The following is a 21,805-nucleotide window of genomic DNA, read 5'->3' on the forward strand; positions in this document are numbered from 1 at the left end:
TGGTTCATTGCGCGTTTATGGGCATCACCTACAGGGAAAGTGCGCGTTGGAAACACTTGGCCTTTATGGATAAAAATAATGATATACATAGATCACGTGGCTGTCTGTCTGTCTTTCTTTGCGTGGAGGTTCTTTATGAAAACGTAAGCGCTAACGTAAACATCACGCCTCGGAGCGCCGTGTGTGGTGCCGTCGCTTACGTAGCTGCGCGATGGTGTCGACGCAGGCGCGCACGCACGCTCCCCGTTTTTTCTAGGTCACCGGCGGATGGGAGCGCGTGGGGATGTCACGAGGCTCCGTCCGGGCAGCGTCTCTCTCTCTCTCTCCTCTCTCTCTCTTTTTTTTTCCACTCCTCTTTCCTCAAGATCAAGTTCGGCCCCGCGAGGACACGCACGCGCACGGAGCAGGTTCACATTTGCATCCTCACATTCTGAGGCAATCAAAGGCAGGGGGTGCGTGATCGTGTCCGTGAGAAAGAGCCTCCTTTCAAGATATTTGGAGACACATACAGGATGACCTGCTCTGAAGTGATAAGATGTGACCCCCCCCCCCCAAAAAAAAATGCAATGTTATGTAATAAGGGGTGGAGCAATTACTGTCAGATATATGGATAGAATTAATATGACTCCATCCACTGCTCTTTTACTCCGACTACTTCAGCAACTGAGGAATCTGCATATGGAATATTTTTCTGTAGTGCACTAGCCTAGGATCACCTAAGACGTGATGAATAGCGTACACAAACTGGCAAATAGGCTATGTATGGGCACATTGCATCATATTTGCTTCTATGTTTTAGGCCCACAAATCTGATGTGTCAATGAGAAAATGCATCTGACTAAAATCTGCTCATCCACTGCTCGTTTTGCACAGGAACAGACACGACACAATGATAGGGGTAACTCCTATCTAATCATGTTTTGAATATTAACAATAGACTACTGATTATACAATGGGATACTGATTAAACTGGCAAATGGGCAAATAGCATCTGAAAAAGACAAGTCACAGGGCCGGGGCCATATAAAAGAGTGACAAGACAGTTCACTAAATGGTGACAATTACATTCATTCATAACAATCCAGGGCACTTCTTAAAAAGGGAAGAGATTGCCACAGTAGAGCATAGACAAAAATCTTTATACTAATACTAATTATCAAGAGAAAGTTGTTTCCAATAGAAAGAAGGTGAATTGAACGCCATATGTACTAATGTCATGTTACTTACTAATACTTGATACTTTGAAAGCAAAGCAGGTGCTGCAGCCGTACATTTGTCCCAGTGAGTGAAGAGGGCAGATAGCGATGATTGTGTAAGTGCTGCTGATGGCTCTCTGGGGGGTTGTTGTGTTCCACTTGACTTCATTATCTCATTCATTCAATTTACAAAGTCAACTGCAAACCGATATTCAGATGGATACTGACTTTTTTATACCACATTTTTTTATTCTCCCCTGAACATTGAACATGCTACTGGACTATTACTAAAATTCCTTCAGCTTCAACTTCCCGGAAATGCTTATGCAATGAGGTACAAAGGGAACCAATTTCCCCTGAATATGCATCGACATCCTCCCATAACAGTGTGTAAGCGTACTGCAAATTCGTTAACATTCATGCGATCATTTGCCCTTACAGCTGGAGTAATGGCAGATGCTTATGAAGAGAGTGAAGAATACAGGGGTTACCATAGAAACAAGCGTCCAGTACGACTCACACCAGCAATTTAACATTGAGAAGAGAAGCAGAACCTCCTCTTTAATCATTTTACATATCAACCTGATTCAAGACAGAAGAAGACATAACTGGGGGGGGGGGGGGAGGAGAGTTCAGAGTTCAGCTTCCTGACAGCCTAGTCTAGTGGATGAAGATCTTCAGTCGGCTGGACTCTCAAGGCTTTGTGAGTGCCTGAGCAAAAAAAAAAAAATTGCCACATGGATTTGTTATGATCTGGGTTTGCTGCAGTGGTGCAGGTCTAGCTTCAGCAACACTGTGCCCAAAGAATGAGGTCAGCATATTCCAAGATGACAAAGCCAGGATTGATCAGGCTCACATTGTGAAAGACCGGCTCAGGAAGCATGAGAAATCATTGTCAATCATTGGAGGATCTTTGGAATGTGCTGGAAAAGGCTCTGTGCATTTTCCACCGTCCTGGTGAAAAATGAATGCAGAAGCTTATTGAAAGCTTATTGAAAGCTTATTGAAAGCGCATTGAAGCAATGAAATGCAAGCTGTTATCAAGTTAAAGGCGGTCCGCCCAATTAGAGTGTGTGACGCAGTGTTTTTGTAATTGATTGGATTGAGTACACACAGCACAGTGGACTGAGCATACAACCCCTCGTCCATCTGGGAATCGAACCTGTGACCGTGTTGCTGTGTTAACCACTATGCCACTAAACCACATCAGTTTGATTAGCTTGCTTTATGTTCTCTGAATTATTTTTTGTGACACAGACTTGGATGTGGATCTGCAAATTGAAGACTCAAACTGGGACAATGAGGCCATGAAGGTGCCTTGTGACTCAACTGCATTTCTGATCTACAGCATAGATGTTTTCCTCAAATGCTTTAGGGCAGGGGTAGGCAACGTCAGACCCTCCAGCACAGAACCTCTGGCCCTCAATATGATTTTGAGAAATATTATTATGCAAATAAGGGATTAAATAAAATATGTTAAAGTACACTAAAAATGCGAGGAATAGTGTTTTTTTTATAGTGTAATTAGTTTTAAATGTCCTTGCAGAACATCCCACTTGGTCATATATGTAAAACAGTGAATCTCAACTGGTCTCATCTGAAACTACACAGAAACACACAGGAGTCTGTTGAAATGAATATTATTGGGTTGTTTTGATCATAATTTCAGTGTTAAAAGCAAATCTACGGCTTGTTCAATAAAAACATGTGGTAAATACAATGTATTTTATATGATATATGACAAACTACAGTTTTTTTGGGTCGCAGCTGGTCATTAAGGTAATGGCGGATCTCGGAGCCGGACCACTTTAGAACCAGAGATTATTTGCATTTGTAGAAAATGGTTCTTAACTTTAGGATACAATGGTGAGGTTCGGCCCTTGGTGTTTTGGCTATGATGAAAATTGGCCCTCCTTGACACAAAGTTGCCTACCCCGGCTTTAGGGGAAAATATAGTTCCCTTGTATGAGCTACAAATTGTACACAGGCATGGCTTTGAACAAACCGGTCACTTTGAGCTCTTAATTCCTATGTTTGGGGTTAGATGTACCGGAAAAACACAGTCTGCAGTTAAAGCTGATGTTAATAAACTGTAATAATGGTAGAAGTGTATGTGCATCAACACAGGCTTACCCAAAAGCTCCAAGTGGATTCACAAAAGAACAGGGGGTCTGTGTTTGTGGGAGGTCAGACAAACTGCATAAGGAATGTTTCATACCAGGGGTAGGCAAATCCTGCACCCCTGCTTAATATTTCCTCAGGCCAACAAGAGAATTTAGAGAAATGCAATATCACAAAAACGGATGGAAGGTTCAAATGCAGAAAACAAGAAAGTTATCTTTAGCGTCGCGGGTGCTATATAACAATTGCAGATAAAACCATTATTTTTCTTATGTCAAATTTACAGGCTCACCTTTTGTCCGGGGCAGATCGTCCACACAGGCTGCCCTTGTGCATGTTCCTCTCCGTCAGTATAATGAGGACAAATGTGCGGCTGCGATCTCCTCACAGCCCACTAAACACATTCACCTCGTTCTGCTGAGCGCGGCCCCAAGTTAACTGCAATCAAACTCAATTACGTCCCATCTCCAACTGCATTCATCAACAGCAGAGTAAATACCACTCACAGAGATGATCTTCGGACAGAAGGGGTTTCCACTGTGCTCCATGTGGAGTCTGACCAAACAGAATATGAAGAAGTGATGGCTGTGGATGAATACAAATACAAATGTACTCCAACTTTTATGATGGTGCGACAGTGTGCGACTCTTGTCTCACTGCTAGAAGGTCCTGGGTTCACTATACTGCACAGCCCATGTGGAACTGCTGTGGTAAAGTGGGGAATCACAGTACTTATTTATAGTTTGTGTAGGCTACACAATAACCTCACAGTGATTCAGTCTTCATGCTGCGCGAACATCAGTTACAGCCACCACCCTCTATGTAGCGCCTCGAGGTGTTACAAGCCTCTTTGATTCGTCACTCTGGAGATGCTAATGCATATACAACATCTCAGTTCACAGACTGATGGACACAGACACAGGCCGGTGGCAAATGGTTGAGTGGCTCGCAATCACGACACACAGTCTTCGGTTCAATTCCAGACCATGTGGGGCCTTTCAGTGTTTACTTGTTTGGCAAGTAGATTTCCTCCCTGTGCTCCAGTTTTCCTACCTCTTACAATATGTACAATAGGTTCCACTCTGGGGCCAGGACTGTTCTGAAAAAGAGATTCTGAAATCTCAGTCAATGTGGTTAAACACACAAAGGAGAAATATCCTTTACCCAACCCAGTCCAGTTGATCATGTTTCAACTATATCTCAACTACAATGGAAAATACTTCGGCAACTGAGAGCCTACACAAACATTTATGAGTGAATATACTGTAAACTGCTACAACTACGGGATCAAGTTGTAAACTGGGACATTGTTTGATCCTTCGGTCATAGCTTTGCTTTGATTTTGAATATCTTTTGTCTTTGACGATAGTAAACAGGACAGAACAGCAGGAACAGCCTTAAAATAAAACAGTTTGAAAAGGTTCCAATATAATAATTCTATCACACATTGACCTGTGGGTTTTATCAGAGAAAAACAAAACAAAAGCTGCTGCTTTGGAGATGCTCTCATATATAATTTGGTCCTGTGCAAGCTCACTCGAATCGTTACAGTTTCTCAAACCGAGCAATGACCTAGCAACTCTCAAACCTCACGATGAACAAGTGGCCAATGGAGGTTAAATATGATGCAATTGCAAGCCCAAGTAAATCCCCAGTTCTTTACGTCACAGTAGTCCCAAGATGGGTGAACGCGTGGCAAAAAACAGACACCACCACTATAATCAGTCAAACTTGAACGCTGCCAAAAAAGCAGCAGGCTAAAACCAAACCAGAGGCCCGGAAACGTCCCCATGAACCGGACTCATTCAGCTGAAGCGGGGAGTTTCTGAAACACGCCCGGTGGAGGACACATCTGTCACACCGGGGGACGCTGTTTGTTTGCCTACACCGCTTCAATCATCTGAGGGAACGTTTTTACTCACAGTTCACAAAGTCCCCGCTCGGCCATGGAGCTCAGCCACGCGCCCAGCCCCCTCTGTCCCATCAAAGACGATCCGGGTGCGTCCTCTGTCCCATCAAAGGGTCCTGGGACGGTGAGTACACACAGGCTTTAGGCTAGGGCTCTGCAGGGGAAAGATAAAGCCCCGGCATTATTCTTCCCTGTAGGAGATGGAGGTGGGTCGAGTCAGGAGAACACTGCGGCGGTGAGGTCAAAGGGGAAAGATGTACAGAAAGTTTACGACAGTTTGTTTCGGTGTATTGCATTTATTTACACTCTTTACAGGATGAACTGCCCTCACAGTGTCAGAGTGGCTAGTTCACATTCACTATGTCTGCAAAACTGTCCGGGGTTTGATTCCTGGACCGCTTGGGGCCTCTGATTGGAGTTCTCCTCATGGGGTTGCTTCACTCACCGATCACCCTTTCAACCACAGCTAGGTTGGATGCCAAATGTAGATCAACATCTGTAGATTGCTGCACAGATGTATGGGTCAAATGTAGGAAACACTTCTCTTAGGGGTCAATAATCAACACCATACTTACACTCCTCCAAACCTGTGCATTTGTCTTCTGCACGTGCTTCTACAATGCAGCATGTTCTTACGTAACGTCCAAGCATGTCATTTGTGAACTCTTGACCTCGCGTAGAATACCAAAACCCCAATAGAGGATCAAAAAGACAAAGCCCACGTACTGAAAATAACTGAAACCTAAAAGTAGAACATCTCTCCGCGATAACATTCTTCTGAAATGAGTCTGTATATCTTAGCTTCTTCAGTTATTGCTGTGTTCCTGTGTTTGAACAGCTGGACACCGTTCTGCTCGAGACCATTTTATTACCGCTTTATGCCAGCGTAGGACAAGAATTTGGTCCCGGGGTTGTCTTCATCGTGAGTCCTGAAGTAAATAGATCAGAGTTCAGACACTGCTGGACGCTGTGAACTCCGGGGTCAATGCACCTGACAACACACATGGGCTTTTCTTTGGAGATACAAGCGTCGCATACTGCTGCAGTTACAAAAATAAAACACTGGAGGCATGTTGGAGATTCCTATGGGGTTTGTCAATAAAGAAGATTGTTTTGTTGTCAGATGTGTGCATAGGTTTCTGCACTCAAAGAAATGTACTTTCACAACCTTTACTTTTAAATAGGTCAATTTTACTATATTTATGCACACACTTTAGTTTTTCACATATTACTCAAGCCCTTTGTCTATTTTTAATTTAATGCGGTCAAGTATTACACTTACTCAAGGCTATTACATAGTATTTACGTTGGATGGTTGCATGGTTATTATTATAGATCCATGGGTTGCATAGACAATGTGAGTTTTGTCCCTCCGAGGATGCCATAGCTGCTGCGCGCCCCAAGTCAGTGCAACACGCATGCGCAGGAAGTATTCTGAATTTGACTTATCGAGCCGTTGTTTCTCCGGACTAAACAGGTAATTCTTTCCTCATTTTTATATTACTAATTAGATTGTCAGCATTTAGATTTGCATGTTGAATTGTGAACGAACTGCAACCGTCAATATGTTGTAAGTACGATGTGAAAAGACGTGCGTTTTTCTTTGAAATTTGTTGTAAAATTGCGCACGAGGCTTTTCTTACAAGTTATCTCTTACCTTGCGGATATGTAAATGATGGACACATAGTTTTGAAGACAGTTTATGTCGATTTACACGCTTCTAGATGGAGTTCCTTAACATCCAAGTAGAATTTAAGCGCGCTAGCTGTTGGAGTGGAGATGGTGAGCAGAGAACTATAACCGCACAAACGAAGATTTCTACAGCACAAACGTAACACAAACGATTGACATATTTTTTGTATAAATTTGAGCATAATGGGGCCAGATACACGGAGGTGATTAAGAGCAGAATGTTGTTCACATTCACGGCCACGCGCACAGCGAAACCAAGGAAAGGCAGCGCGTGCACTTATGAGACGTGCTCGCGGCGCAGAGAGCTGAAAACCATTCGCTAAACCATTGCACTCTTATCAAATCCTTTTCATTTTTCGGAGGCGGTTTGCCTCTACCTCTCTCAGACAATCAGACGGATGCGCATGTGAGATCAGGTCAGTGAAAAATACACTAGCGCGATTCAGATCTGCGTCATCCTTATCACCACGCGGTGCGGCTAGCTTACAGAAGTCATTACGACAATATAAGCAAGTTGTATGGTTCGTGTGTCTGTGTCTCCTTTTTGCGCGGGTCAGTCTGAGACTTTGAGCGTATGAGATTAAGTCATTGATTATTTCAATAATCGAGTAGTTGTTGATTAATCAATTTAACACTAAAACACATACTATCATTTATGTTTTCTAGATAAATGCAGAATTCAAAAGGATCACCACAATGGCACTTACTTAAAAGTTCATGTTTCAACTGGACCAGCATGCTTCCAAGATGGTGAAAATATTCAGGAAGAAGGGAGGAGCGCTTGGGCAAAAGATTGTTCAAATTATGGCAGCCACTGAGGAGGTTTGTAATTGCTCCCTAAAATTTACAGGCATAATGTTTGTGTAAACAGTGTCTCGCTCTTGCTTATTTTATTTGTTGGTTTCTTTGGTCGGTACAGTACATGTTAATGAACATACATGGGTCTCATGCATTTAAACAAGCCACAGCGGTCTTAGGCTAATTTCCATCCGTCGTCCCCCATGTGCACTCTCAAACACACTATCATTCTTACCTATTGTATATGTTTTTAGTAAGGATGTAACGATTCTTTGAAAATCAATTTTAAGTTAGCATAAGTTAGCGCACTCAGAGTGTAGCGTTAGCGCTAACGCAGAGTTTAGCCTCATGACAGAAGTTTAGCAAAGATCATGAAGTGATAAACATCTGACCTGCTCTGAATCTGCTGAAATCTTCATCAAATGTTCGTTTGTCAAATAATCCACTATCTACAGAGAGCTTCAGGTGTTTCCTCTTTACGATAAACAACAGGCACCGAGACTGTGAGGCGTTCGAGGGGTGTGGGGAAAAAAACTCTGCACTGTAAAATTTGTTCTAAATGTTATATTTTTGTTCTAAAAAAAGTTTAGTAAATATCAAATATAAGCAAAATATAAGTCTCAAAATGTTTACTTTGCTACATATAAAAATGATTAAAGAGATTTTTATAATTTATTGAATCCAACCTCAGTGCAGCTTGTGCATGAGTGGGGTGAGGAGAAAGAGGAGCAGGGCAAATGTTCACGACTACCACTACTGGCAAAAATAATTAAAAAAAAAATGTATTTGCTTATTATAAGAACATGTAGATGGATTAAATTAGTCATTTATTTTCTAAAAGTAAAAAAAAAAATCGAAATTGGGTACTTAAAATCGAAAATTGAATCGAATCGGGGCTTGAGTGAATCGTTACATCCCTAGTTTTTAGTGGTAGGGGAAACCGGAGGAAATGTACACAGACATAGACTATATTTTTATACCGAGGATGCTTCGTCTGGACACCGTTTCCCCGGTGGCCGCGTTTGAAAAATCTTTTTAAATCTGTCATCAGATTTGATTATTTGCGTCGCTTTTTGTTTACAATGAGCGTCACTCGTGGGATGTGAAAGTCTCCTCACGCCAAAATACAAAGTGCGTGCAAGAGAGAAACATAAAAACGCTAAAATCTTTGCATCCACAGCAAACTCCTGCTATGACCAGACTCACTCGCTGATACAGTGATGAGTCTGGATTTTTCCAAGCTACATACTTCCCACGCATACAGCCACCGCTGGGTCAAAGCGCATATATATGCACAAATATATATATATTTTTATTTTATCCATATTTAATCACAGTCCATTAAGCAATTGGTATACTTTTTCATTTAATTATCTGATGAAATATCATATTCTTAAATGCAGGTTGCTGAAATAATGTTCCTTCTTTTTGTTTGTGTTGTTTACAGAACAACACAATTGAAGTGAGGAGATCTTGCATCCTGAAGGCACTCTCGGTGTATTTCAACGAAGATCCTAACAATCTCATTAGGCAATATGTGGTAAGTTTTAACTGCTAATATTTACATTTACTTAAAACAGTCCTGGATGCAACTCAGTGCATTGTACATGTTATATTCATTATGATTTTACTCCGGCTTTGGATAAATTTCATAATTGTTCAGACATTCATACATTGCTAATTGTAAAAATGTTCAACTTGATGAACTATTTAATATTTTATTGCAATTGTAATTGATTAGTACACACATCAACTACAGTCCTTTAAGTAGACATATGCATAATTTACTTAAAGATAGGCCTGGAGTAGTCTTTCACTAAATGCATGCTGTTTGGAGTAATCTTGGGGGAAAGCTGTTAAATTGAGGTCTCTTTTTTTACCCAAAATCAGTCTGAAAACGAACATTATGTAACTTCTGAACATTTAAAAATCAGCAGGAAGAGCTTCAGTCAAGACCTTTTTCCGGCTCCTTCACCTGTAACTCATTTACAGCATTATTTCTTACAGATGCCATATATTATAAATTGTAACATGCCCACTTTAAAACAAGGATGCAATAACTGGAAAATGTTAAATCCTTGTATATTTTTTTTACATATTTTGCTCATTTGTGTGTCTTCATTTTAGGATGTGGAGTTCCGTGATGCCCAGAGCCAGATGGAGAAGACCGTCATTGGGATCTACGTCATCATGCATGATGGTGGAGAACAGGAATCACCAGAAGATATGGGCATCATCATCGAAGGTGCCACAGTGATGAAGGACCTCAGAGATGTTGCCACCGCCTTCTCGCTGCTGTTTGGTCTCATCTACGTGCTCAACCTTAACTACCCACCTGACCTCAAGTACAGTTTTGAATTTTATCAGAAAGTTCTGATGGAACTTGATACGAGGAAGCTTTCAAAGAAAGTGCAAGTCCTGAAAAACAAACTTTTTGAGTGACTCTATGAGTGAGATGGCCTATAGAGGTGATCTATGGCTATGTGAGCAGTTGTTCTGAGGCGTAATGTGTTCAAAATGCTCTCCCAAGTAATATGAGACATATTTTGTTTTAAGTGTTTTTAAGAGCCTGTTCTGTAGCACTATATATAGGCTTACATATTAATTTACAGGGATTTAAAAAAAAAAAAAAAAAAAAAAGATTTTCTTAAATTGAAAAATACAATTTAAAAGATTTCTTTTTAAATTATTATTAACCAGTTGTAGCTAAACTTGACATTTTTACGATTTTTACTTGTTTTTTCTCAAACCATAAGACTAAGATTTGTGTTGAAGCTTACTTGAAGATGAAGATTTTTGTTGTTTGTTTGTTTTTACATGATTGACATTGTTAAATTGGTTCTTTGCCCTGTTAATACTGATTCCAAGAATAGCCATATCTTTTGGTCTCTTAACCGCACCTGAACAGCTTTTTCTTTACCCGAATCTAAATGCTTCTTAAAAAGAAAAAAACGTAACAAAAAGAAAAGAAAAAAAAAACAACGCACTAGAAAAGCAAGTATACCACTATCTAAAAGTTAGGTAAGAGGAAGAAGTCTAAAGGGTTTTTGTCACTTCTTTCTTCAGATTTGTGTCTGTTTTTGTTGTACTTTCACCACTTTTTTGGTGGTTGCATTTTCTTAATTTTTCGTTACATTTTGACACTTTTTGTTGGTTTCTTTTGCCACTTTTCCCTTCAGTTTTTGTCACATTTTTGTCATTATTTTTTCTTGCACTTTCATCCTTTTCTTGTAACTGTTTCGTTGCTTTTTGTGGCTTTTTCTTTATTTTTGCCATTTTTGATGCTTCCCCCCATACCCCGAGTAGATTTAGGTAAAGCCAAATTACCTCAATTTAAAAAATCGCCATAAACATATGAAAAGGCTACAAAATAGTGACACTCAATACAGTTAAAATTTGCATCTGTCTTATTAAAACTTGAAAACTATTTCCATGTTCCAAGTGTAGCAATTGATGAACTGCTTTCTGAATTGCATTACTTGAATAGCTCTGCATCAGTGCCTTTGTTAAACAAGAACATTACTGAATCTCTTGAGAAACACAGTATTTGTTTAGACCAGACCATCATTGAAGAATTGACTCACGCTTTATCCTCACATCCTGTCTTAAAGGCTATAGCAAAAGAAGGTCCACTTTCTACCTCTTATAAACGCAAACAGTTCTACAAAACACATTTTAGAGTCATTGAACCAGTGGAATATATACTTGACCCTCAAAGTAAGCAGTCATTCTAATACGTTTCCATCCTTAAATCATTACAGCAACTTCTTGAGCAGAAGACTATATTCAAAAAAGTAATAGATAGCCATGAGGAATACCGGTCTGCAAATGAAAAAGGTTACAGATCGTATCGAGATGGTCTATATTTTCTTAACAATGACTTTCTGAATGCTGAGGATGAACTGAAAAAAGCGCCATAAACATATGAAAAGGCTACGAAATAGTGACACAAAAGCAGTGAAAATGCAAATCAAAAATGTGATAAAAAAAAAGTGACAAAATAAAATTTAAAAAAATGAAGAACAAAATAATTATTAAAAAGCATTAAAAAAACCTCAAAAACATGGCAACAAAAAAAAAAAAACATACATTTCACAATAATGTTACAAAAATCCGGCGACAATGTAAAAAAAAGGTTTGGAGCCTGTCAACACAATTGATCTAGTCGAGAAGCTTTTAGATTTGGTTAAAACTGAACTTGATTAAAAAAAGTTCTGGGTCAAGGTGTGAGGGATGAGAAGTAAAGGGCATATTGTTACAAATGGGAATAGTTTACATATGAAAATGGTGTTCGTGGTGATGAACAGTTTTTGGTGCAACAAACAGTTCAGAGCCATAGATGTTGGTCTGTTCAAACTACAGTGTGAGGGGGTTCAGTCAGACCTATGTTTTCCTCTCTCACCTGTGAATGTTTACATGTTTTGACCAATAATGTTTGGGTGATGTTTGTTCAAGCGTACATTGCTTGCTCATTAACATAAACCAGAAATCACTCAAGATATGTGCCAGATAAATGCCAAGATGTCTTTGGACGTGCGCATGTTCCGAAAAGGCTTTTATGTGCCCATTCTGTTTAAAAAAACACCTTCCATTATCTAAAGTGCACTGGTTGTAATCTGATTAATTGTAATAAAAAGTGCATATTCTGTTCGAAAATCTTTTATGGTACTTTTTTTGTTTGTGCTAGAATTATTAAGCCATGTTACTTAGAAAACACTTGACTCTGTTATTTCAAGTGGTTACACACAACACTTTTAACAAAATACTAGTGTATGTAGTTTATTAATATCTATTCAATCTAGTTAAGTTACGTTTACATAGGTTTGTTCAATAGACATTAGTGAACTAGATTAAGTAATTCTTATGAGGAGCAGTTTATTATTCTTTACATAACCTCGTTAAGTACTTTTTATGTAGAAATATTCAATAGGAATTACCCAACTTACTCAAGTAATTCTTAATAAAAGTATTTTCTTAATGTCGACTGAAATAAGTTGAGTAGATGTTATGTAATGATATTTATTAAGAATTACTAGTAGTGATTATGTAGGTTTTATTCAGTTACATTCCTTACCAATTACTTAAGGCTGTTGTTTGTAACCACTTGAAACAACATTGTTATGTAAATACCAGGTTTCTTTTTTTTGAGTGTGGGTCACAAATTGAGCATTTTTTTCATATGTCTATGTCAAACCCATGAATAGTGAGTACGTGACTTGTGTGAGACTGCAGACTTCTCAGGATTCTCTGTGCGTTATGTAAAAAGGCTTAGCCGACTGACACAGATTGGGGTAAGTCGATCCAGTGTAAAATGATCAGGCATTCTCCAGTGTCCCAGGGAGACTCCTGCTTTTAATCAGCTGCCCCATCAAGGCCAAAGTCGCTCACTCAGATGAAGATATTAATCTATTGCTGTAACCAGTGTTAATCTGCACAGTAGAAGTGATGGGGGAACAGACCAAGTGGACGCTGACGTAAGCAACTGAGACACAGGAAACACTTGATCTGACAAGGAACAGTACAAGAAATCCTAGTGATGAGGACCGAGTGTAAAAATGAAAAATCTCTCTGATTTATAGTAAACGGGACAGAACAGCAGGAACAACCTTTAAAGGAACAGGCCACCGTTTTTTTCATACTGAGATATGTTCTTACCTGAGCTTACAGTGCCTACAGTCATGCAAAAAGACCAAAGATGTTGTCAGCATAGGCCTCTCCCAGCATATTCCTATGGCTCCAAACGGGGCTGAAGTTGGAAGCGACCACGCTCTTCCACGGGCACAAAGACCAGAGAGGTGCGGATCAACTTGTTTTAGCATAAGAACATATCTCAGTAAGGAAAAACGGTGGCCTGTTCCTTTAAGTAAAACAGTTTGATAAGGATCCCATATAATAATTCTATCACGCTGACCTGTGGGTCTTATCAGAGGAAAAAAAAAAGCAACTGGGCTGCTGCTTTGGTGATGCTCTCATATCGTTACAACTGCCTGTTTTTCATACAATAAGTTATAAAACATTATGACACAGCTAATGATAGTACTAATAAGAAGCAAGTGTTTTGGGGATTATTCGGATTAAGTGCGTTTTTTCTGGTTTTACAACCAGTTTAGACCGAATTTAGTCCAATGCAGGTAACATGAACCAATGCATGAAAAGTCTTTCTTATAAACAACTAACATTCTGAGAATGGTTCTGCAAAAATATCTTCTTAGATCTGATTTATATATTCAGCTCACATGCAGTGTATTCCCAAACCATTGTTTGTTCAGTGAACAAAAACAGGTGAAGCGGGTTCACCATTGGCTCCAGGAAATAGGAAATTGAGTGCGTAACGAGTAAATGTTACAAAATAAGTCGCAAAATGTGGGTCACAACAAAGTGGACAGGATAAATTCAACCCACACACCAACACTGATATGCCCAAAGTTTAATATTCACAATGTTGAGCTCTGACAAATATTGTTATGCACAAAACAACGTAAAACTCATAAAATGTCATCTATTTACAAGTTAGAAATACAGGATCTTCACAGTAAAAATAGGATTTGGCCCCTTCACATGAGTCACGATGCAGTTCGTCTCCTTCACTCAAGGTCAGTGTACCGAGCAAACATGGCTTTACGAACGGCATCCTTGTACGTGTCAGAGGCAGACAGTTCATACGCAGATCCTTTTATGCCCAAACCAGTGCCTTTTGTCCGCAGTGCAGCCTGTTCGGAGAAAATAAAAACAAACTTAAAATCACACCACTAGAAATGGCGTATGAATTATGATCATTAATATTAACATTTGTTTTTATTGCACTACTTTATATTAACTTCCAAGAGCCAAATGTATTTTGCAATGACTGAAAAATATTAACTTTGCTCAAATCTTTAAGGCATCGGGGGAAATAAAAAGCATATTCCTTGTTTTAGCCACATAAAATCCCCTTTTTACAGCGATGAAATATATCTGAAATAAGAAGCTTTAACGGGTCTGCTTACAGCGATGGGGGTGGTGATTCCTTGTTGGTGGCGCCCCAGGCCTTTGCCCTCCTGCCAGCCCATGGCCTGCAACATCTTGTTCCCAATGTTGTCGCTGGTTATTCCGTCTTTAGTGGGCTGTTCGTAATTTCTGTGGTGAAAAGGGAAGTTCATCAATAGTTGTAAACCTTAAGTATGTTTAAAGACGGGGGATTAACCCAAGTCAGTTTTTTTCCCAATCTAGCCTAGATTGAGCAAATAATAACTATAACAAAAAGACATTGACAATAAACGTTTCCACTCACACTGACGTTGGCGGAGGATGCTTTTTGAATTTCTTCTTTGGTGCCGGCGGTTCAGGGACTCCGTACTTCTCTCTCCTCTCAGCGGCTCGGTCTCTGTATTTAAGCTGTACACAACAATGCACAAATTTAGTACGGCTTGGACATTCACCAATCAAATTATGTTTCTTAACAGCATCAGTTTCAGTGCTTCTACCAAGGAATCATAACAGACATGATTGATTTGGGTTTTGCTGTTGCAGTGAGAATATTTTGTCACACCATCTCCACTGAGCTCAAAATGTCCCCGTTACCTCGGCCTCTTTCCTCTCCAGCTCCTCCAGCTCCGCCTCCGAGAGCTTGGCTCTTCTATGAATTTCCAAATTTTGCTGGAAAATGAAAAACACATTACATTCATATATTCTGCACGGGCAGGTAGCAGATGGCAGAGCGGTCTCCTGCCGTGTGTGGCTTCACCTTGTGGAGGTCGGAGAGCTGCTGGTGCCTCAGTAACCCTTCCTTCGTCGGAAACTGTCTCCGGCACAAAAGACACACCATCTTTGACCAGTCTGTGATTTTAGAGTCATCGTCGGCACTGACTTCCTCTGGATCGCTGTCCCCACTGTAGGGCGCCACCAGACCTCCCTGAGTGAAAGGTTAAGCGAAATGTGAGCACCATTTATAACAACAATATAATGTATATATCAAGAAAATGAAAAACAAACCCTGTCGGAGGTCTCCTGCTCTTGGTTCATAAGAGGTTCAGGTGTAGTTGGTGGCATATCAATTCCTCCCATTTGCTGGATTACAAATACATTACATATTTTTCTGCATCACACATTGATATAAAAAGGCACAAATTTAATATAGAGTGCACTTTACCTTCTTCTCAAACAGGTAGAAACCGGCATCAGCAGATGCACTCTCTCTCCGCTCCTCGTCTCTCAGTGCTCCGGAACTGTTCTTGTTGTTTTCTTTCTGCTTGTTTAAGGTTTTGGCCCAACGCTCCATGTCCTTCGCAATCTGCCACACAATAGACATGTTAGCGCGGATACAGTATAGAAGACAAAGAGTGGCGTAGAGAAGAACACCTGTTGTGCGGATTTGCTTTTGGGCTTGTCCTTCTTCTCTTTAGGCTCTTTAGTAGTTGAGGAGTTTGCGGAGACAGTGGACGTCTCCTCTGTACTCAACTCTGAACCAGGAGCCGGGACGTAGCTTTGCTTCTCATTGTCCCAGTACAAATACTGCTGCGTTTCTGAGTTGTAGTAGTACTGTGGGGTAAAAAACAAAACAAGAGTTAAAATATGTCAGGAAAGTCTATTAAAAAATATAAGATTTGGCATTTTTTGGTGATATTATTATACTTTCTTAATGAAAATATTCACATCGCTGCTTCCCCCCAACCTTTTAAAATAACAATGCCAATTCACTGTCACTTTATCATCAGTTTAACAGCACGTACCTGGCTGTTGGGATCGTAGTAGAGGCCACTATGAGAGTTGTAGTAATAACCGGAAGATTCATCGTACTGATAAGAAGAGGTGTCTGGGACTGCTGCAGCTCCTGAGAAGGAAGAGTGTTTCAGCATATTCTCAAAGTCAGAACCACAAGGACGGCAATAAACTGATTCTCATTTAGATGATGATAGATTTGCAAATTAGCATTTTCATTGTTTATACTCACAGTACTTTCCCTCCAAAAACAAATGTTTTACTATTAAAATTCTGAAGTGTGTGTGACACCAGTCATTTCTGTTACCTGATGCGTTTGCCAAGAGTGTTGTTGCTGGATTTGAAGACACCGGCAGCGAAGCAGCGAGCGCAGCATCAGCAGGACTTACTAACGGCTGTGAACAAGTAGAAGGAAGAATGTTAAACTGAAGTACATCATCATGTTCCTCTGTCTGCATTGAACACCCAGCTCTCCATCAAGCATACTGGCATTATTGTAGTATTATTGCTCTGATTTACCTGCATGGGAGGCTGAGGCATCATGACGGGCTGATAGACCTGAGCAGCCTGTGGGAGGACCACACCTGGAGGCATCAATCCTGGAGCAGCTACAAACACAAGCATAAAAACATGTCAAAACATTCATTAAAGCCTTAAACAGGATACCTTTTATATACATAGACCCTGCTGTACCTCCGAGCAAACCATCCCCCACAGGAGCCAATCCTTCAGTCATCTGATAACTCTGCCCCTGTGGGAAATACTTAATGTTTGCCACCAAATTTCTCACATGTTCTTCCACAAATATTGGCACCGTTTTTATTTATTACCTGTTGGGCATAGGTTTCTGGAGCCGTCAAAAAGGCTGAATTTGCAGCTGCTGCTTGCTTCAACTACAAAACAAAACGTTTTTTTTACATGGTGACTTGAAACACATGATTGACACGAGTTGTGGCACAAGTACAGTGTGAAGTCGACTTCTGACCTGACTGGAGGACCACTGAGCAGCAGCAATGGCAGTGCTGGCAACAGAGAGAGCATTGGCCCTGATCCCATCGGCCAGAGCAGAGTCCCTGGAAGTAAAAAAGCCCAATTAATCCGACTCTACTATCACGGCCTTGTATACGGTCCTAGTCATTCCCAATGCAATCATCTTCTAGGCGATTAAGTGAGGTACAGTATGACTTTGAGAAGGGAATGATACAAACAGACATAGAGATGCACTGATACAGCTTTACTGATACAGCTTTACTGACACTTGATTTTGCAGCCTTGATTAGTTCTCGTTAGCATTAGCATTAGCCACTAGCATTAGCATGCTATGCGCAGCTAGCAAAAAATACATTTGCTGAGGTCAAACCTGAACTCAGCCACTGAATTCTCCAGGTTTAATGCTTCAAAATGCATCACCATGCCCATATTCACTTAGATTTAGTTGGTGAAAGTTGTGTTTTTAAAGCGGTGAGAGCCAAAACTTGCATCGGTTCAGTATCAGATATTCGTAAGCCATACCCAATATCGTATGTTTTCCGTTATCGGCTCCAATATACGATACCAGTATTGGATCGGTGCATCCCTATAAAAGATACTTGAAATTTGCTCACTCACTTTCTGGCACTTTTGGCGTAGTCCACACCAATGGTTTTCCCGTCCAGTTTCAGAGGAGGCTGCAGGCCCTGGAGCATGGTGAGCAGCTGTGACGCCTCCTGTAAAAGGCCAAAAACATAAAAGACCAGTTCACCAAATGTGCACCCATACTGTAAGTTTGATGATAACGTGATCACACTGTACCAGAGGAGAAGACAGCTGCACAAAGGCAAAGCCGCGGTTCTGTCCCGTCTGTTTGTCTTTGATGAGGCGGATGTTGCCAGCGTTGAGGTTGACGAACGGGGCCAGGAGGCTCACTACAGCGTCGACAGTGGAGAGAGGGGCAATGTTCCTCAAAATGATGGCTATGAACAAAGTGATAGTAAGTAAGTGGCTGTAGAAAAGTTGAAAAAGCAGTGCATAATACATTTTTAACTGACAATGGCTTATTGTTAAATTTCACAGAATTTTCACAATCGGGAGCAAACTATACACAGAATAGTGAAACTCACTATCTCCGTTGTTCCACTGGCTCAAGTCTCCTGCTTGAGCGGAGCCACATCTGAAGCACTTCTGCCTTTTCCGGAAATTATAAAGACCACACTGCAAACATAACATAAAAAACGTTATATATTCCTGAAGAACTAAATGCGTATCCAAAGCTAGACGTGATGCACTTACTGAACTGCAAAGCCAGTTCTCGGCTTTCTGTCTCCTGTTGCTATAGTGCACAGCAATGCTTTTCCCTTGGATCGCCAACTTGTTCTGCAGAATCCAAACGCATACATTATTTCTGTTCAGCTGAATACAGTGCCCCACCGCATGAGTGAGCACAGCCGGAACAGGAAAGAGTGGCTAGACTCTCTTTAAGGGTCAGAGGGGGACAGAAGTGAAGAGAGCGCTTCAGAGAGGGGTAAGCTGGTATGTGCCAAAGATCTATTCAAAAATAAATCAGTGTTTGGGACCGGAGTGCTGCCAGCTCATCTGTGTCTCACTCCAGTCTTCGGATTTTACATGGAGATGAGATGTGCGTGTCCGAGTGACTGAGCTGGAGCAAGTGTGAAGCCTTCTCTGTGTAAAGGGGAAAGTGTACTGTCTATTGTGGTAAATAGTTTGGCTTTCCAGGGACTACCCATGTATAATGTTACAAAGCAGAGAGTAGCATAATTCCACACATCACCCTGATTATCAAATGGATAACATTTTGTGCAGCAATGTCTTATGGCAAATCACTAAATTTAATCTGTTAATCGCCAAGAACAAAGTCTAAACTTGGTGATTGTTGAGGCAACCTGATTGGTCTCCATCCATCGAGTTGAATCTTGCAAGTGATAAAACTCCACGAAGGCGAAACCTCGGCTTATACCTAGAGACAGCATTCAGATATAGACGGGAGGCGTGTTAGTGAGAATGCCTTGGTGCAACAAGTAAACTCACAATGGGCTTTGTACAGTGGCAGGGAAGTAGCTTGAATCAAACGAAAGGGAAGGTGGGGGGCTGTGCTGTCTTCTGTGTATATAAAAAGCAATGATATCAAGGTTACCTCTCCGTACCAACAAACCAAATGTGCGCGGTCCACTGATGGTTGATGAACAGGGCTTTCTTAGTTATTGTGAAGTTAGAGGCAAGAGTGCGGACGGGACAGATTACTCCTATGAGCCCGATAATATTTACCTGTTCGTTTCTTCATCAGACGGATGTCCACTGGTTGTGGTCCAGGCAGCTGCTCGAGTGCAGTGCGAATCTGCAAAAGTCGAGCACATTCATTTGGTTGACATGCAAGTGACTGCACATAGAAGTAGTAGTCTAAAAACAAGCCAAAACATGCTTTGAAATGTGGAATAAACTCATGGATTATATCAATTTTCTATATCCTTTTTGTGCAAGTGCATTTAGTGCTCTATTTACTGGTGTGGTTGGTGATGTCGCTAGACTTAGAAGGAATAGGCCACCATTTTTGCATACTGAGATATGTTCTTACCTGAGCTTAGCCAAGTTCATTCCAAGAGTAGTTCGACATCCTTGGAGTAATATCTTCACTTTACTGTGCGGATTCCGAACTACTACTACTACTAATTATACTTTATAGTGCAACACTTATATTAGGAAAACGTGAAAGAGCTTGGTAGCTTCTATCTTCACCTTGTTTGGAGCTATAGAAGAGGAGAGGCTAAATGCTAATGCCGTCTGTGCTGTGACTGAAGGCATGTGTGAAGACCAGACAGCTACATATCAACCCGTCTAAGCTTAAAGGGACTATACAGAGTTTAAAAATGTTAAAACGAAGTATTTTCCTCCCCCTACATGTTACAGCAATGTCCAAATGTGTAGAATGAGCCCAGATCTATTCACCACAACTACTTGGATGGTGTAACTACTAACGCAACCGTATTCAAAAAGGGAAAACGTGGAAGAGCTTGGTCACTTCTAACTTCACCCCCGTTTGGCTCCATAGGAATATGCTGGAAGAGACTAAATGTTAACAACATGTTTGTGCGCTCAAGTAAAAACATATCTCCGTATGGAAAAACTAAGGCCTATTCCTTTAATTCATGTCTCAAAAGCCTGCTGTGCTCTCTAGCCTGTGGGAACGAAAGAGCATACATCATCCTCAGTGACGTGGAGAGAAAGACCCCGGAGCATTATGGTTTTGCTTTCTTCCTCTGGCTCCATTCTCCCATCCTGGTCTGGGTAGTCGCAATCATACTCATCATCCGAATCGTTACTGTGGCGTCGCTTTCGTCCCCTCTGTCAGGTGAAGCAGCAAAAAAAATCAAATAAACACCCCATGGTTTCAAATAGGAGCATCCATACAATTCTTTAGTAGTCGTTTTACCTCTGGACTGTGGTCATCAAACCTATCCCTGTGCCTGTCATCACTCCACCGACGATCCTCATAATCTCGATCCTCATCTCGGCTCCTTCTGTCGTGCCAGTCATCATCGTCCCTGTGTCCGTCCGAGCAGTACCTCCCGCTGCGTTCACTACGACCAAGTCTGTAAAGCAATAAAGATCACAATTAATACACAAACAACAACACAACCACTTAGTTGTTAATTGTGCCATGACTGGAGTGCATCAAAGGGGATCCAACTTTTATTTCTTCTTTAACTTAAGGATGAGGTTAAAACATCGTGTTTGTGGGACGTTAAACCCATACAAATAAAGCAACCTCCCCAGTGATTAGTAAAGGAATGAGAACTGTACAATTTTCAACAATCTAACCTTAATACACCCATAATCCAATGAAAATAATGGTAGATACATACCTTTTATCACCTCCCATTATGTGACTTGGACTCTCGACTATCTACAGGTAAATTAAAAGAGATTAAAGGTTGACAAATGCGTTGCAGTTAAAAACAAGGGCGTGCCGACTGTCGCTTTCTAGGTCATGATATGTTAGGCCCTGCGCAAATAAAGCCAGCATCGACTGTCATTTATATAACTCTATACAAATGACGCACGGTGTAAACATGCATAATCTGACTACATGCTACTTACAATTGTGCATAAATTATTCGCAAAGAAAATCGCTCGGCCCGATTTGTTTCGGAAAGCGGTTTCTCCGTGCGCTACTACTTCCGCTCGGTCACAGGAAAAGCGTCTTCTTCTTCTTCTTCTTGAATGTAACGTGCACAAACAAGTAATGCGCCATCTAGAGGTAAACTGACAAAAGGGACGTGGCGCCTTGTGATGCACGCACTAGCATTACAATTATATTTATCTGCACTTAGTATTTTTTTTTTTTTCATTGATCTAAAATGCAAATCAACCATAGATTATACAAAAGCAAAGTGCCCAG

General features: G+C 40.8%; 1 protein-coding gene across 2 annotated transcripts; it reads right to left on the reverse strand.

The window, feature by feature from the left end:
- Positions 1 to 14,128: 14,128 nt before the first annotated feature.
- Positions 14,129 to 21,585, reverse strand: LOC306979754 (RNA-binding protein 5-like). 2 transcript variants are annotated; one of them, XM_079578869.1, is made up of 24 exons: positions 21,505 to 21,585; positions 21,270 to 21,310; positions 20,837 to 20,996; positions 20,605 to 20,748; positions 19,675 to 19,744; positions 19,293 to 19,366; positions 18,682 to 18,765; positions 18,513 to 18,603; positions 18,205 to 18,365; positions 18,022 to 18,119; positions 17,399 to 17,486; positions 17,244 to 17,306; positions 17,107 to 17,164; positions 16,933 to 17,021; positions 16,721 to 16,808; positions 16,425 to 16,522; positions 16,054 to 16,233; positions 15,845 to 15,985; positions 15,688 to 15,762; positions 15,440 to 15,607; positions 15,277 to 15,351; positions 14,987 to 15,090; positions 14,703 to 14,832; positions 14,129 to 14,426 (listed from the first exon to the last, which is right to left on the reverse strand). In XM_079578869.1, exons 2-24 carry the CDS (start codon positions 21,284 to 21,286, stop codon positions 14,301 to 14,303), a joined length of 2,382 nt encoding a protein of 793 aa, XP_079434995.1. In that variant the 5' UTR covers positions 21,287 to 21,310; positions 21,505 to 21,585; the 3' UTR covers positions 14,129 to 14,300. The 2 variants fall into 2 exon arrangements, with proteins under 2 accessions (XP_079434995.1, XP_079434994.1); XM_079578868.1 differs by having other exon boundaries at positions 16,425 to 16,525.
- Between the last annotated feature and the right edge of the window lie 220 nt (positions 21,586 to 21,805).

This window comes from Gobius niger (assembly GCF_951799975.1).
Source record: "Gobius niger genome assembly, chromosome: 20".
Classification (NCBI taxonomy): domain Eukaryota; kingdom Metazoa; phylum Chordata; class Actinopteri; order Gobiiformes; family Gobiidae; genus Gobius; species Gobius niger.